The sequence below is a fragment of the Lipotes vexillifer genome, unplaced genomic scaffold (genome assembly GCF_000442215.2).
Source record: "Lipotes vexillifer unplaced genomic scaffold, Lipotes_vexillifer_v1.1 scaffold1514, whole genome shotgun sequence".
Taxonomy (NCBI): domain Eukaryota; kingdom Metazoa; phylum Chordata; class Mammalia; order Artiodactyla; family Lipotidae; genus Lipotes; species Lipotes vexillifer.
In genome coordinates, this window is record NW_006798605.1 from 160,400 (window position 1) to 178,604 (window position 18,205).

At 35.0% G+C, this 18,205-nt stretch overlaps 1 protein-coding gene across 4 annotated transcripts in view; it reads left to right on the forward strand.

The window, feature by feature from the left end:
- The window catches only part of IKZF2 (IKAROS family zinc finger 2), a 179,353-nt gene that overhangs the window by 99,882 nt on the left and 61,266 nt on the right, over positions 1-18,205 (forward strand). For 3 of the 4 annotated variants that reach the window (XM_007470607.1, XM_007470609.1, XM_007470608.1), the window contains 2 exons: positions 4,579-4,767; positions 11,179-11,346. In XM_007470607.1, coding sequence (XP_007470669.1) covers positions 4,579-4,767; positions 11,179-11,346 — 357 coding nt within the window. Of the gene's footprint in view, positions 1-4,578; positions 4,846-11,178; positions 11,347-18,205 lie in introns of all 4 variants that reach the window. The other variant, XM_007470606.1, reaches the window with a different exon arrangement.

Sequence of the window (18,205 nt, forward strand, 5' to 3'; positions counted from 1 at the left end):
AATTAACTTTTTCTTGATGCTTTAAAATTTGACTTTGTTTTAAACTGTGAACTATATCATCTCCTTTGAGAAAAAAAGATACCTATGTTAAGGATATTTATTTATTAAAAATATTCAAATATCTATATATTATAGTTATTTGTGACTATAATATCAAATAACAGAACAAATTGATCAATTAAAATCTTATTTCGCATCTTTTCATTGCTAATCATTCATTCTGACAAAATATTGTTTTTATTAAACTGTTACTGCTTGTCAGTATATAAAAGTATATGTAAATTCCCACAGATACGTTTAAATTTTACATTCTTCATTTCGTAGCAAGAAAATAAGCTTGAAAAATAATTGTTGGTATTGAGATTTATAATAACAAGATTTCTTTTCACTCACACTAGCAAGTTCTTATCTTCATAGAAATTAGCCATTTATGAGGATGCCTTTCTGTTAACCAAACTGTAAAAGAAGTATTATATGAAGAGTTAAAATTTAAAGATTTGGTAACTTATGTACTATGATTATTATACAATGGTTAATAATTATAATAGCTTTATATATTGTAACTACAAATAATTATGATATAACTCATTTATTAATATACAAATTATAATTTAGAGTATAAATTTACCAGACATTTGAATTTAATCATTAATGAGTTAAAATATTAGGTGCTCTGCGTTAATTAGAAACATCCTAAACAGTAAAAATAAATCATAGGAGAATTTCTTTCATGTTCTTTGAGTAGGGAAATTTTTTCTATTTAACAGTTAACATTCAGACCACTTTAAGTAATCACTTTTTGTCCTAGAATTTCAAGTTAATTTTAGTAGGATGGGTTAAAAATTAATTAGAATGGAATTTTGTTTGTACATAGGCCATCGTATGAATGCAAAACTTAATCTATGCTATGTATGTATTAAAATGTGTTTCATTTTATTGATTTACTATATCAATAAATATACTGTTTACTACAGTAATAGTGTGTACACATCCATACATGGCAAACATATAATTCCTTAGAGTATAATATTGTTAGAGAAAAGATGACTATAATTTTCCACTTTTTCTGTATTTCAGTGCTAATAAACATATTTTTTTTTGGATATTCATTTCAAGCATATTCTTCTGTGGACAGAAATTCTAAGTATAATTTTAACATCCAGTACATTGTTAAATGACATATTTACCCATGTTTGAGACAATGTTTTGATGTCCATATTATAATATTCTCACTAGGGAAAAGATGATACTTTAGTGTAACATCAAGTCATATCCTTCATAATTTGGTACTGTTTTGAAATTTAAGAGGCCTATAGTTTCAGACCCAAAACCCACTCTTTCTTTTAGGTATACATTTCTTCAGTTCTCGAAATGAAATGCCAGTAGACCTTATACTCATTAAAGGTAGCTTATCAGATATTGACTAGTTCAGGAATGTAAATGATGGCATTGCTGCGAAGTTTGTGATCTTTAGGACATCACTTAAATGTGAGGGAAAATTTGCTCACAGGCTGGTATATGAAGTCATGCTGCATAAAGTCATACTTTTCATTTGTTTTCTTCTTAATATTTCTTTTAAATGACTGACAGTTGTGGATGAAATGTGGGACTACATAGGGTAACCAATAGTATTTTACATTAATTAGGAAATATTTCCTTCTCAGAAAAAATATGGAAAAATTTCTTGGAATATGGAAAAATCTATTGAAGCAAGACACAGAATCCAGAAGCCATAATTGAAAATGTTAAAAATTCAAAATGTAAAATTAGCATACATGCCAAAAAATACCCTAGAGTAGAAAGATAAACCGAAATTTTTGCAAAACATATCAGACACAGCACTAAGTTCCTTAGTATATAAAGCATTTAAATTCAGTGAGAAAGGCTGACAACCTAGTAGAAAAATGGGCAAAGAACTTTGATAGGCAGTTCTACAAAAAAAAAAAAAAAAACACACACATTTAAACATAGAAAAAGATGCCCAACTTCATTCACAATAAAAAAATGCATATTAAAAATCTGAAGTACAATAACCAGTGTTTATCAGATTAACAGTTCTGTGTGGTATACAAGTGTCTATAATAGCACTAAACAACAAGTAATCTTAAAAGCCTGGATGAATGAATTATATTTGTAAAGTCGATTTTATGCAGGTATTAGAAAGAACAGTGTAGATTTCTGTGTATGGAAAATATTGAACAGATGTTAATTGAAGAAAGGAAAGTTAAAGTCAGATAAATTGTACAGTCCAATTTGTGTAAAAAGAGAGACTATATATACACACATGTACACACATACATATACACACACACAGTTCTAAACAAAAGACAAGGATAGGGGCTGTTTTTGAGACCAGAACTGAAGAATGGGTGAACTTTGGGTAGAAAAGGACTTAATTTTCACTTTTTATCCTTTATGACGATTAATTTTTCGTTGCTATGTTAATGGATACTTTAAACATATTTTTTAAAAGCTTAAAGAAAGAAGATTCTAAATCAAGTAAAATACCTCAGGGAATACTGCCTGAAATACCTCCTATATGCCACAGATTTCTTTAGCATACTGGGGATATTAAGATGGAAAAATATTGTCTTTACTCTTCTCAAAACCCAGTAAAGCAGTCCTAATTTGTAAATAAGGTAAAACTCAAGGGAGTAGGTACTTTATTAGAGATCAGGCAAGAAGACTGTCTATCCCTTTGTAGATCTTGGGATAGTTTACATACTATAAGTTAACTGATCTTTACAAAAACCTTATGGAATAAAAAGAGCCCTGTATGTCCAAAGAAAAATAATAGTAAGGCCATTTTTTTATATTTACTCATTTAATGCTTACATCTGCCCTAGGAAGTGGGTACCGTTATCGTCCCAGTGTTGTAGAGGACATAGAGAACTTAAGTAACTTGCAGAAGGTGACACTGCTTACTGAGTGCCACTGCTAGGATCTTCACTCTTAATAGCTAAACCATTCTGCTTAAACTTTATTCTGTAATCTGAATTCATCTCCACAAATGAAAGACGTAAGATTCAGAGGTTAAATACTTAGTTCAAGATTATACTGCAGTAAATGTCAAAGCCAGTTCTCCTGACTAAATCCAGTGATCCCCACATTGTACCACACAGGGGAGTTCCAAAGAGGGAGAAAGGGAAGAGTCATTTTGATAATATATACTACCTATCATGAGTACTAACGACAAATCACAGAAGGGGTGGTTCCTCTAAGAAAACAATTGCAGTAAAAAGAACTTACTTCCTTTTTATGAAAATAGTTCCTCTATTCAAGAAATACCAAATAATTTGTTTTGCTTAGTAACTTTGATATGGTTTCTTGAGGCATTTTCAAGATCACTGGATAAAAAACTGGTATTCATTTAAAGCTTGTTTCTCTTGTGAAAGGACTCTGTCAGCAATCCATAATGAGGGCTGTGCTAACAAAATTCCAACTTTTCTGTGGGATGATCCAAAAACAGCAAACAGAAGGCATTGAATTTCTTAACAGTCACAAGTGCGTGCATGCATGCTATGCCATTCCTGTCATTCACTGCTTTTTGGTGTGCATAGATTAAAGTTGGAATACTTTGATTTGCAGACTAATATGTTCCATAGAGAACTTTTTTCACATAGGAAAAAAAAAGAGTAGCTTAAGAGCACGTGAGGTCTGTGCATTCTGCCCTTCATTTATACAGCTCTCAACTGAATGTATGTGTTTAGTCTGAGTTTAGGATATTTGCCTTGACAGTGTGCCTTCATACGTCTAAGATATTTTGCTGGATTAAGATCCTGAGTTGTCTCTCTTGATAGAAGAAAAAGAGAATATGGTTCTGATGAACCTAGGGACAGGATAGGAATAAAGACGCAGATGTAGAGAATGGACTTGAGGACACAGAGAGGGGGTAGGGTAAGCTGGGACGAAGTGAGAGAGGAGCATTGACATATATACACTACCAAATGTAAAATAGATAGCTAGTGGGAAGCAGCTGCATAGCACAGGGAGATCAGCTCGGTGCTTTGTGACCACCTAGAGGGGTGGAATAGGGAGGGTGGGAGGGAGAGGCAAGAGGGAGGGGATATGGGGATATATGTATACATATAGCTGATTCACTTTGTTATACAGCAGAAACTAACACAACATTGTAAAGCAATTATACTCGAATAAAGATGTGAAAGAAAAAAAAAAAGCAGGTTTATGCAAGTACCCTGATGGAAAACAGAGACTATGAAGTGCATATATAATGACTGTTACATTCAGAAGAGGTGTAGCTCAGTGGGTTAAGTAGTATCTAATCTTGTCTTCTTCATAATCCTACCTCAGTCTCAGCAGCCTTAGTGACAAACTCAAAAGTATAACAATATCAGTTGATATTGAGCTTTCCTAAGCCATGTTCACTTTCATGCCAGAGCTCCACGGAAATATCATAGAACACAGTATGTATTAACACTGCATGGGGGATGGACTATATTCTACTTAGTATAGCATTCTCAACCATGTTAATAGAATGGCAGTGGGTGGAAAAGAGATGTAGGTGACAACACATAACATGCATTTAAAATGTCTTCCTTTCTTCTTTTTAAATTACAGCAAATTCAGTAAAGCTAGAAATGCAGAGTGATGAAGAGTGTGACAGGAAACCCCTGAGCCGCGAAGACGAGATCAGGGGCCATGATGAGGGTAGCAGCCTAGAAGAACCCCTAATTGAAAGCAGCGAGGTGGCAGACAACAGGAAAGTCCAGGAGCTTCAAGGCGAGGGAGGAATCCGGCTTCCGAATGGTAAACTGAAATGTGACGTCTGTGGCATGGTTTGCATTGGGCCCAATGTGCTTATGGTACATAAAAGGAGTCACACTGGTAAGCAGCTGAAAGAATAACCTGATGACTGCCTGTGACATCTGATGTTGATATTACCTGACATCTATTCTCTTTCCTTTTTATTCAGGGGTGGCAATGGTGAAACTACCTTTTCAGAATTCTGCTAGTATTGGATTGCTGAAAAGCAGAGAGTAGCCTGGGTCTTGACTTCCAGCCTTCAAATCTGAATAGCATATCAAAAAGAAGTTTGGGATTCAGTTTCCACAGTTCTTAATATAGCAAAAATATGATAAGGGTTCAAAAGGTATAGGAGAATTTCATTGTGTAACTTGATCTTTTTGTATTCCTATACATATTTTACCATACCCATGGGCAGGTAATAGAGTTTGCTAGCTAAACGTTTATACTATAACATGGTACTCATGCATTTATGTAAGGGTTGATCATTTTCATCTTGTCTAGTTAACTTCTTGGAATACAATTTCCAATCAATCTTTACCTACCATGGGTCTCTGTAGGAGGCAGATATTTATCTCCCCCAGTTCCAGGATGTCACCATCTTCCTGTAATTTTTAACTATAACTCCTGCAAGGAGATACATAGGGTAGAATACAGCAAAGGGTGGTAGGAATGTGTAATCACAGAATCAGGTGAGGAAAGAGACCTCAGGTTAATTTAATATACACTTTTAGACCTTTGAGTAATGTGAAAAACCAACTCAGTGAGAAGGCCTTATTTAAACCTCTTCAAATCCTTTGGTAAAATTTTTTTTTTAATTTCTTTTTAATGTAAAACACAAGAAATGAGATTGTGGCAAGGTAGGCAGATTGTTGACCCAGAAAAATTCAAATTTATATGAAATTTGATTTAAAGGTAATGATAGCTTAAACTAAAATGCAGAGTAGTATTATACAGCAAAATAGTAATAACTCATACACTCAGTTTTAAAATATGACACTCTTTTGGAAGAGAGAGAAATCACAGTAAAGACACTGATTTAAAAGATTGACTTCTAGATAATCAATTTCATAAGTAGATGCTTAAAACATGAGAGATACCAGGGACATTGATGTCTTCTTAGTCCAAACCTCTCATTTACACATCAAGAAACTGAAGCCCAAAACAGTCAAGTGATTTATCCATGACCCCTTATGTGGTTAAGGGCATTGTGAGGCTAGGATCAAGGTTTCCTGATGTCCAGAGTGGTTTTGTTCCAATATTCTATGCTTGGTATGTCAATATATCAATACTTTATGATGAGGTATTACTATAAGGCTGATATTTTAATTATAGTGAGAAATTACACATTAAAATCAGTGTTATCTTAAACAAAATCATCAGCTTTAGGGCTTACACTCTTATCCAACCATATAGTCAGTTACATTTTTACATTTTTGTTTTGAATTTCCTTTTTAAATAGCATCATGATTTTAAAATATTTTTTAAGTTTATAGTAATATTTGTGTCACTAATGAAATTTTTTTTTAATTTTGAAAAATGTCTCATGGAAAAATTAAAAGATCAAGCTTGGTACCATATTTGATAAGAAAAAAAGGAAAAGGCTGTAAAGTAGTGAGGCTACTTTTCTTCTATGCTCATGAAGTAATTCCAACTGTAGTGCTAAAAGAAGAGTTCCACAAAGTTACAATGTATTCATCATCTCAGAGTGATTATATTGAGGAAGATAACACTCAGATGTCTAACTTCTCCCATCTAGCAATGTAGAAACTAAACAAAATTAGTCTAACGACTTTTCAGTTGAATTGCATATAGTGTTCATTTTAAGGCTGAAAAATGTATTAAAAAAATTTTTGTAAGATATTTAATAAACCTTTTATAGTCTGAGTTAAGAATATTCAAAGAATCTGAATATACTCTGTTGAAAATTTAGGTTAATTGATGTTTCACTGTAACTGCAGTGATTTTCATGAGGATTGTTGGTTTGTAAACACAGTTAACAATTGCATACCTACTGTACTGTCCATTTCATATTTTTTACTCTGGTAGAGTTGAAAACCATCTAACTAACATGGAAAGTGTTTCTAAATAGTTACACAGATTTCCACAAGTCCTAGGAGTATGAGATTCACTCAGCTAGTAAAGGCAAGGAAAACAGACTGAACAACTATTTAAAGTACTCTTGGAACTCTATGAACTTTTATTGTTAATAAATATTTATTAGAGTATTGGAAAAATTATTACACTTTCCTCAGATCTGGGAGGTTTTTCTTAAAGTTACTAGCCATTCGTAGAGGAGCTTGGGATACCTGCCATACATTGTTAACTGTGAAATTGTGATGTGTCTTTAAATTAGCCATTTTTATATGTATTTCTGATGACCCAGTTTATACATCTGAGTGGGTCATGACATTTTCAACTCCATTTTAGCAATATGAGAATAGAAAGTCTACTTGTATTTCTTTAGATTGGAAAAAATATATATAGTCAGAATATAGTCATTAACCAAATGTTTTCTCCTTAATTTGATGAACTGTCTTCATTTTAGAACTTCCCCCTCTTACCAGCTATTTATAGCTTGCTAGTATAAAAGACTTTGTCTTAAATCCTTAAAAGCCTTTGAGAAACATATGCTTGTTTCTATGAGCGTTTAGCTCATGGAATGTCTAATATAAAATTGATAGTGGAAAAAGATACATAACCACCCAATTCATTAAACTGACATGGAGTATCATATCTAATTCACTTCTTCTTCTTTCTCTTTCATACTCTACTAAAGTGCCAATTCCAGCATCTTTTTTAATGGCTTGGTGCTATTTCTTTGGTATTGCTACTTTAGTAGGTAATCAGGTAATATTGTCATCGGATACTCCAGGCACTCTTCACTGGGAATACAGGGAAAAGAAAAGAAATAGGGGTAGTAAATCAATTCATGCATAAACACAAATTGATACAAACACTATAAATGTAGAATATCCTTAATTTTGCATCTCTTTGGGGTAGAGTACTGTTATCTTTGTAACTAAGTTTTCAGCATCATATTTTGCCCATTGCAGCTTTGTAGAGCCATTCTCTTGCTCTAAGGCCCTCTCTACACATGGTTGGGATTTTTCATATTTGTAGGTGGTGGTTCCATGCAACACAGACACACCCTCTGTCTTTGATTCACCAAAGCAAATTGATGCATGTATACTTGCATTTCAGTTGAATAAACACAGATCTAGAAATATGTTTATGAAAGTATATAAAATATTGAAATACAATTTATTCCATAATAGGTAGATAACTTCACCCAGTGAATAAAATGGTCCTTGAGTAGATTAGAAGATTTTAAAAAAAAAACAGATTGAGAATGGAAATAAAGAATAGCATGGCTACGTGACTACATCTTAATTGTTCTCCTGGATCCAGAGTTGTTAATCCAGACTTTGGTGCCCACCCATGGGAGGATTAGTTATCACAGATACAATAGCCTACTTGATGTTTTTGAATTGGACTTACTCTTTAATGTCACTAATGTATTTAGTAAATTTGTGGGTTTCTCCTGAAATTTGCTTTTATTTACATCTGAAGAAAGTGATTTATATATATATATATATATATATATATATATATATTTTAGACAAGGTCTAAACCAACCTGAAAAGGACCAATTGATTCAGTCTATTTATTAAAGAAAAAACAAATTATTATAAAAGAAATAACCAAGATGTGTTGTTTCAAGTTACATAGACATTATGGGTAGTCAACTGTACCTTTCAGTTAGTTATCAGATTTTACACATACCTCTGAAATTAATAGGCCAGGAAAATCAGTATTTCTTAAAGCTTCATCTGATTGAAATCAAAGTGCATTATTAGCATAGTCTCTTTCCTCTTATCAAAAATGGTCACATGACTGATTACCTTCATCATGCTTTCTTTACTTCCCATGGCCATGGGAACAGAATTAGCAAACACCTTCACACTAAGACTTATTCACTCAGCAACACGGCAGTGTCTCTGGATATAACTAGACATTTCTCCTACCCCTTTAAAGATGATCATATAAATTCAGAAGTAATTCTTATTAAAAAATATTTGAGGATATCTGGAATATTTTATAAATGTAACCTAACAACTAAATTACCCTGTCATTAGTCTCATAAAACTGAATTAAGTAAATTAAAAATTATTTTTTAAAAATGATCCTTATTATAATTTTTTTAGATTAGGATTATTCTGAATGATGAATTCAGTAACCTAAATTAGGAATTTTTAAATATTTCAGCTCAAAGACTTTAGGAGGCTTAAAGAAAATCAAAGTTAGCATGCTACAGGAGTATTTTCCAAAGGCAAAACATGATTTCAAATATTTTTGTTCACCACGTTAATTTGTTTTTAAGTTATTGAGTACTAATTTGTTATTGCCTGGGAAACCCTACATAGATTTCAAAAGTAAAATCAAATGTTTTTAGTAAAATGTATAATTTACATTTGCTATTAACTTTTTAGAGAGTAAGAAAATTTCATTAATAAAATCCTCCTGCCTTTTTATTACTAATTTCATGACACAGGTGGGGAGAAGAAAATTCTGATTTTAAAGTTTTAGATTGCTGTTCCATTGAAACAAGTAAAAGAATTAAGTTGTATATGTGTGTGTGTCTGTGTGCATAAGATTAAAAAAAAATTTACCAAAATTAGGTTTATTTTTAAACTTTGATTATTTTATAAGATATCATATGAGAGGATTTAGGGTGTGCCTCTTTTTTAAGCTGTATTTAGTGTTGATTTGTCAGTTTTACCAAATGAATCAACCAAGTTAAATTAGATAAAACTTAAGGTAACTTTAACATTATGAATAATTCTTTTTCAACCATCAATATAGGACGTTTTGTAAACTTAGGTCCTAAGTTTCCTCTCCAAATTTCTTAAGAAAAAAACCTTAACCCTTGCTACACACACAGATTACTCTTTTTCAGTATATATCTCATTAAGTTCCAAAATGAGCAAGAACTACAGAATTCAAGATACACCTGATCTGTCAGTTTTTCAATTTCCTTGGGCTTTATAATCTATATGATAGAATGTGCAGTGGTAGCTGCCAGAAGGTGACCAAAGTTTATCTTATTTATGCCTCCTAGCTTTCTTTAATAAAAAGAATCATTGAGTTTGCATTATTTTAAAGGCCCCCCAATACAGTGTGGTTTCATTATTCACTATTATTATGAATGTTTCAGTTAAAGATATGAAACATGACAATTCAGTGTAAAATATTTTGAAACCTATTAAAATTACAGTCATTATCTAACCTCAAGTACAGAAATGGTCCAGTTCAACCAAAAGGGAATTGTTTTTTAATTTAATTTTTATCCTAATGTTGAGTTTTAATATATTTGTATTATATATTAATTTATATTTTATGTCTATCTTTAGAGATAGACATGTTTAAAGGGAGTATTTCATCATGGTTTAATGATGTTATCCATATGATCCTACTTGCCAATTTTACTCCCTCATCAAACTACGTTTTTACCTTCAGTGACATTGTCAACAGCCAGTTGATGGCAACAGACAGCAGATAATTCTGGCTTAAACAATTTTAGGGCAATATGAGTAGTAGGAGAAAAGGTTCCTATCAAATAAATGATTTTCACAAGAAACAGAGAATATATGTACAGGAAATGTCTGGATGAATAATTTTCTTTTGATTTTCTCTGATTATATCAGGAAATTTTGCCACAGGTTTTATTGTTAGTAACTAGGAGAATCCAGAGACCTGGGCTATATTTTGAGATTTTGTGGTAATGAGCTTTGCAACCTAGTTCATTCATTGAACCTCTTTGGCTCCCTGATAACAAAATTATCAGCTAAATTGGAGAGTTAGACTAAAGGTCCCTTTCAGCTCAAAGTTTCTGTGATTTATTTTAAGAGATAACATGGTACAATAAAGAGAGCAAGATTTTGTAGTCAAATTGACCAAGAGTCATGATCAGCTCAAGTACCTATTAGCTGTGACTATAATCAGAAACTTTGATACTTGAACTTCCATTCCTTCACTTGTAAATTGAAATTATTAATACCAAATTAGTAATGCCATCGTGAGGTTTGAAATATTGTATGTAAAGCAACCAATAAAGTCAGTAAAGTGATGGCACCTAGTTGTTCAACCAGTGGTCAATGCTATGATTGTTACTCTTTGCAGTCAGTGACAGGAATCCTGTAAAATTTACATGAAGAGCTGAAACGGCACTTGACCTAAAGTTTGGGACTTTGGTATTAGTACAGCAAATTCTAGGAAGATAAAGGTTTGGAAGACTTAGGAGGGAGATGGACATTCTCAGCACAGAGAACTGGCTGTAGTTAACATTGTACAGCAAATTAGTCACTTGCATGTAACCTACTTGATCGTCCCCACCTCTTTCCCCTTCTGCAGGTGAACGTCCCTTCCATTGTAACCAGTGTGGAGCTTCTTTTACTCAGAAGGGCAACCTTTTGAGACACATAAAGTTACACTCTGGAGAGAAGCCGTTCAAATGTCCTTTCTGTAGCTATGCCTGTAGAAGGAGGGACGCCCTCACAGGACACCTCAGGACCCACTCTGGTAAGTGCCACCAACTCTTTGAGTAGAAAGTAAAATATGAGAACTCAGGAGACTGCTATAGCATAATACAAAGTAACTTCTAACTTTGGTGCATAGCTGGGAATGAGCTAGACAGTATTTTTATTTGTGTACACTGAATAACTGACAAATCTTCCAGGATGCATATGGCCCTTCTTTTTTAGACTTACAGACTTGGCAGAAAGGAGTACTGTCAACTGAAGAGTTTCAAGCCATTGAAGAAAACAGCTGTTATATAAATTTTCTATGATTTTTAAATTTTACAATTATTAATACAGTAATTATGGTTAATCCAGAATAATGGAAAATCTAGTAAAATATCATTGCTACGTGCTGTTGTTACCATAGAGGAGAGGAAAGCTGTTATATTATTTTGACTGATATGGTACCTGGGCTGGGACCTCAGTGGGAAGTCAAATATCACTATTTTTAAACTTGAAAATATTATGCTCATTAGAAAATTGGCTGTGAGAGTGTTTTAATTTTAACCCTCCTTGTTTCTTTAACTCTCAAACTATAGTCATTGGATGCTCTCTGAAACTTTGCTTCATAAATCATCATTTAAAAATCTAGAATAAGTTTGATTTTATTTTAAATGCCAGAATATAGTGCATACAAGCAAAAGAATGATTAGATACCGAATGAATTTCATTTGGCTTTAGCATGAATTGCCATAACTAAGAAGTTAAAGGTGGAAAATTAATATAGAATACTCTTCAAGCCAGTTTTATATGCTCCTTCTGTTCATAATGACATATTAAAATTTAATTTTAATATGAAGATATGATGGAAGTGATATCTTCATCTACGTTGACAAATTATATTAGAGAGTGCTGTGGGTTGTGAGGTAATGCTCATACTATCTTTCTTTACATTTTTCCTGTTAATCCTTAAGGCTTTACACAGTTTTTTAACGTGAATGTGAAATAATGTAAAACTATTCTAGACATTAACTCTTAAATGTGGGGCTGTTACAGAAAAATGAAATTAAAGCAAATATTAAACTGTTTTAAGTATATATTTTATATTCATCCCTGACTTAAAGCAGTTCACTCATTTCCAACTATCACACATTATATTTTATTTAAAAATTATGCTGTGAAAATTATATCTTAAAGTGGTATTGTTTTATTATAAAAAGTATTCTTTATTGAAAGATATTTTTAAGACCTGACAGTTATTTCCTTTAGGTAGCCATGCACTCTGGCTTATTAAACTATTATTCAGTTGACCAAGGATTATATAAAACATAGCTTTTCATGAGGATGAAGTTGAGGCAGAAATATAACTTTAAACATCTATTTCCACTGGTCACAAAATTTACAAAACTGTGTTGTTTTTACTGTCATGGTTTAGTGTATACATGTAACTTTGCCTGGTGATTGCTAGATTGCTCTTAGAAGGTTCACTGACTGTTGACACCTCTGGAAGGCATTTGACAGTCATCTCAATTTGTTTCCTTGATTTCCTTTTTGTTCTTTGAAGAGATTTATCCCTGTGGGTAGTGTCTAAGAAGTCAAGACACCTTGGTTTTTGTGTTAGACTAAGCTGGACAGCTACAATTGGTTTTGTTATGCAGATTAGGCATGGCCCATATAGGGGCTCCTGGTTGGTGGCTAGTGGAATGAGGGGAGGGAAAGATGTCACCCAAAGTAAGCCCCTTTCACTGGCTTTGCAAGGCCAGACCCTATAATTTACATGGGTTCTATATAATTATAAAGTTTATGTGCATAAAACAAAGCTGTTTCTATGAAACTGTAAATTTTGTAATTAAATACATTTCTACTTTGAGGTTCAAAAAAAAAGACATGGTCCCTTTAACTGCTATTATGCTGATTTTGCATTTTGGTATACTAAGTCATGACTTTTGCAGATATATAAACAGATATGCTCAAATTGGCTAATAAGGGGAGTTTAATGGAGGGATGGGGGGGAGGGGTATCATCCACTTACTGCATCATCAAGGGGTGAAGTCAGTTCCGACCTACTTCCAACACTAACCATCACCAATGCTTTTCACAATAGATATGGCTTTCTTCTTCCACTGCCAATTCATCTTCCCCTTACTTTCACCCTCTTTTTAGCCCCTGGTCTGGACAGGGTTCTTTATGGGTGATCCTGAATTCCTACAACATTGAGTATTTGGTGGCCCTTCCTTCCTTGGATTACTGTAGTTTTTCAATAACCAGCATTATTGGAGAAGTTTTTGTTAGAGATGCCCCAGTAAATCTCCTGAGTTTCAAACATAGTTGGCCTTGCCTATATCATATAACAACAACCCCAGATCATTTTGGTAATCTGGAAAAATTACCAGCCAATAGCCCGCTTCTCTTCCTGTTAATTCAGCAGCTTAAAATGCCCCAAATAGCCAGGGAGTAGTCTCAGCTTCCAATACAATGGTAACAGAACTCTGATCCCTGGTGGAAACATTCTTCCTTTGGGCACTGAGATCTCTAAAACCACCAATCCCAAGATTTCAGCACAGGAAGTGAAAATCCCTTAAATGAGTTATTTGAGGTATTTGTGTTGTGGCCACTACTACCTTAACCTCTTTGTTCTCAAACTTATGCATTCTGGCAATGGAGGAGATAGATGACTTTTGGCATTTATCATATCCTATAGAACACACCCAAACTTCTCCCAGCTAGCAACTATACATGAACCACTCCACTGGTAGGCCACTTCACCACTCTATTTGGCCAAATGATTCTGGATGATGTGGCATGAGTTATGGCCAGCGAAATCTATAGGTTTGAGCCCATTTCTATATTTCCTTTGCCATGAAAAGAATTTCCTGGTTAAAGTCAATATTTTAAGGAATACTATGATAATTGTTAAGGCATTCTGTTAAATCCAGGCATAGAGGCACATACAAAAGTATTGAAGAAAGGGGAGGTAAATCTATATACCAAATATCTATCAATTCCTATGAGAATAAATTTCTCCCTCCTTCAGGTTGAAAGAAGTTCATTGTAACCTGCCAGCCATTAATTGACAGGTCAATCACCTTGGAGAATAGTGCTGTATCAGTGTCTCAGCATTGGAAAGTGGTGAACTCAGCAGTTGTGGTAGTTAAATCAGCCACAGAGAGGGGGAAATCTATGTTGTTGAAGCCATACATAGTTTCCACCCTTGTTCCCATTGTCACTTTGTACATGGACAACTTGAGCAAGCACCAGGGTAGCTAGATAAAGAGTCTGTCATCCATAAAATAGATTGTGTTATTGGCTTGGGTCACCCATCACATAATCTTGTCCAGATTACTAAGAGGGTTGTCCACAATGGAAGCCCTCCAGAGGGAATTCACATAGTAACCATGTTGTCACACTTTGTACCAATTCTGAGAGGCACATCTGCATAACTCTCCCAACCCTTCAATCTCCAATCTTCCAGTCTTGTTTTTCCAAGTCCTTGACCATATGGCCATGCCATGTATCATTACCTCAGCTATCTCTTCCTCCATGCAAACCGTACAATCTGAAATTCTGCTAGGGGGTTATCTTTCACTACTGTATTTCAGGGGCAGCCCCCTTCATTGGGCCTATAACACAGTAGTTGCAGCTAATACTAAATACCATACAATCCATTTACAAGCTGGGTTCATGTGGTTTTATCCTACATTAATTGGTCATTGAGAACACCCCATGAGGCAGATTGTGAGAGACTGTGAAGCAGTAGTAGCAGGTATCAGAAACACGTGAGCTACTTGCTCATGATGTATACTTGGGCTTCCCAAACCTGTGTGATCCAAGTTTCATTTAATAATGAAATGCTCTTGTGCACATCTTATTGTATGATATGTTGAATTGGATTAACACATAGTTCATTTTGTCTGGTTTGGGCCACGTAGTCTTTTGGAGTCCCATGGCCTAATACTCAGTCTTAACAAGAGTCCAATAACAAATTAAGAGCTGCTTTTCAAATGGCAAATCATTACTGAGAAGATCACATATCTTTACTCCATTAGGGATTTGCATTCTGATGCTTCAGTGTCAGATGTCATAAGCCGTCTTTGCTTACCACAGATATTTCCAAAAATCATTACATTTCTGGATCTTAGAACCAAAGGTCTAAATAGCAGCTTTCATTACAGCAGAGGTACACTGCAGATTCATTTCTTGCCCCAGTCCCCTCTCAACGTTGGCAGCCTTGTTGACTATCTAGTACATGCATCAGAGCAGAACACCCAAACGTGGTATATCTTGCTTCTAAAATTCAAAGAGGACACCACATTTTCTGTCTCCTTCTTCATAATGAAAGGTACAAGGTGCAACAACTTTTCATTTACTATAGAGGCTCTTATTTCAACATGCCTACATCGCTAGGCCCCTAAAATTTCACCAATGCTGCAAATCTCAAGTTTTCATAGAGATTATCTCCTATGCCCTAATATATGTCTTACTGAGGCATCTTAAGTGATTACTACTTCCTGACCCATCACCAAATCCAATTAGTATGATGCTATGAATGTAATGTTCCAGCTTGATGTTATGTGAGATGTCAAGATGAACAAGATTTCTTTGGACTATATTATGACAAAGAGAGAAGAGTTGACCTAGCCTTAAGGGAAGATAGTGAAAGTATGTTGACCCTGCATTGTGAAGACAAACTGCCTCTGATTATCTTTGTTGATAAGGAATTACTTTTAAAAGAAATTAAGTCAGTAGCTCCATACAGGGTATCAGGTACTATGTTAATATGCTCCAGCAGAGATACTACTACTAGAACTGCTTCTGTAGTTGGCATTATGTGATTAAACTGTCATTCATCCATAGAACCATCTACGCCTTGCATTAGCCTAACAAACAGCTTAAACGGGTATGTAGTAGGAGTGACCGCCCTAGCATCCTTCAGTTTTAGTTTATTATCTTGGGAGAAATGATTGTTCTAGGGCTGCAATCTCCTATATGGTAGCCACTAGTCACATGTGGCTGTTAAGTACCTTCATATGGTTAATGGCACATGTTGAAATTATATTTATTAAATATATTATGAAAATTAATTCCACCTGTTTAAAATGTGGCTATTAGAAAATTTTAAATTATATATGTGATTCATATTTTCATTGGACAGCACTGTTCTTGGCTTTTTATAATAGACCTCCAGGGAACCAGTGTAAGGGTTCTTCCCATTACTAAATGCATTTATTCCTATGATACTGTAAGATGGACTTGAGTGAAGTCTCCATATATATCTTGACCTCCATAAGCTCCCAGTTTGACTGGTGGGCCACAGTGGTATTTTGGTTTCCAGGGGTTAATGTCAATTCAGAGCTAATCTAATACAATTGTCTAATAACCTGCAGAAGGATTTGGTATTTTCCTTCTCCCAATTCACAGTCACCCTCATAAATGGCCACAGGTGATTCTGGAATGGCTTAGAGGAAAATTCATAGCATACAGCTGTGGCCAGGTTTCAGGGCCCTTCTGAAAGGGACTCTGGCTCCACCTAAAATTATGTGACTCTGGATATGTGAATAGACTTAGGTCTGGGCAGTGGATAAGAGATCATGAATCCCACTACGGCGACTAAAGTTGGGTTTTTGCCCACTAGACCTAGACATTTTCTGTCCGTGTAAGATAGTTAGCAGCTTTGCAGTCTAACCATCGTTTTCATTCTTGGAGGATCTGTAATCCATTAGCCATTTCCATAGAACCCTGTGGCACAAAACACATTGTTATCCCATCCCTGTGGCTTATTAAGATAACTGCACTTCCTGAAATTAATTTCTACCACAAAGCCTCTGCCATCTCAGAAGATCACATTGGATACATTTAAATTAGGGAGCCCAGATCTCTTGGTAACATCTATCATTGTTCTCTCCAGCCTAGAGAAGACAGTTACCAGGAAGCTTTCCAAGCACGCTGGTTCTTTCCTCACCAATGTAATCCTTTGGTGAGGCCCTTCCAGGGGTATGGTTAGGGGAGGACTGAACAGGGTCATTCATAATAGATCCTTTCCAATATTCTTTTTCTGTTGTTGTTTGTTTGTTTTTGTTTTTGTTTTGTTTTTGCAGTACGTGGGCCTCTCACTGCTGTGGCCTCTCCCGTTGCGGAGCACAGGCTCCGGATGCGCAGGCTCAGTGGCCATGGCTCACGGGCCCAGCCGCTTCGCGGCATGTGGCATCTTCCCGGACCGGGGCACGAACCCGTGTCCCCTGCATCGGCAGGTGGCCTCTCAACCACTGCGCCACCAGGGAAGCCCTTTTCCAATATTCTTACTTGAGCTTTTGGACTTCTACTTTGGTGTGCCAAGAAAATTCTGCCCTTTCAACTTTTCACCGTGTAAGCCATCATTGAATCAAGGATTCAATAAACCAGTCACTCCCACCTGCTCAAGGCAATATATTAAATCCCAACTTCCAGATGAATGCACCTATATTGATAAATTTGGCCTGATCTAGCATTTTAATTCATCTTCTTGGTATAAAACCCTTAGAATCAATCCATTTCCTTACATGCTATCTGGACTCCTTACTGATACAAATTGGTAAAGTTTTTCAATTCTTTCAGTGTACAGGCTGTCACCTCCTAAATATCCCTCGATTTTGGCTATATTAATATCTAACTTGGCATGAGCCTGGAGGGCCATGAGTGGTAATAGAAATGAGTCCTGAAAAGAATCGCCATTCTCTGATTGAGTTCCCGCCTCAGCTGAAGCAGTTGGAAGTCCTCTTACTATACGGAAAGGCTGATTTACGGGACTGCTGGTTTCCTTAAATGGAATGGTGGGGAGTGAAGACAAACGTGTCTTCTGGCAAGGATGGTTCGGGAGGGTTTAGGGGCTCAACATTCTGAACCTCAGTATTTGATTAGATCGTAACAACCCTTGTTTCACTCTT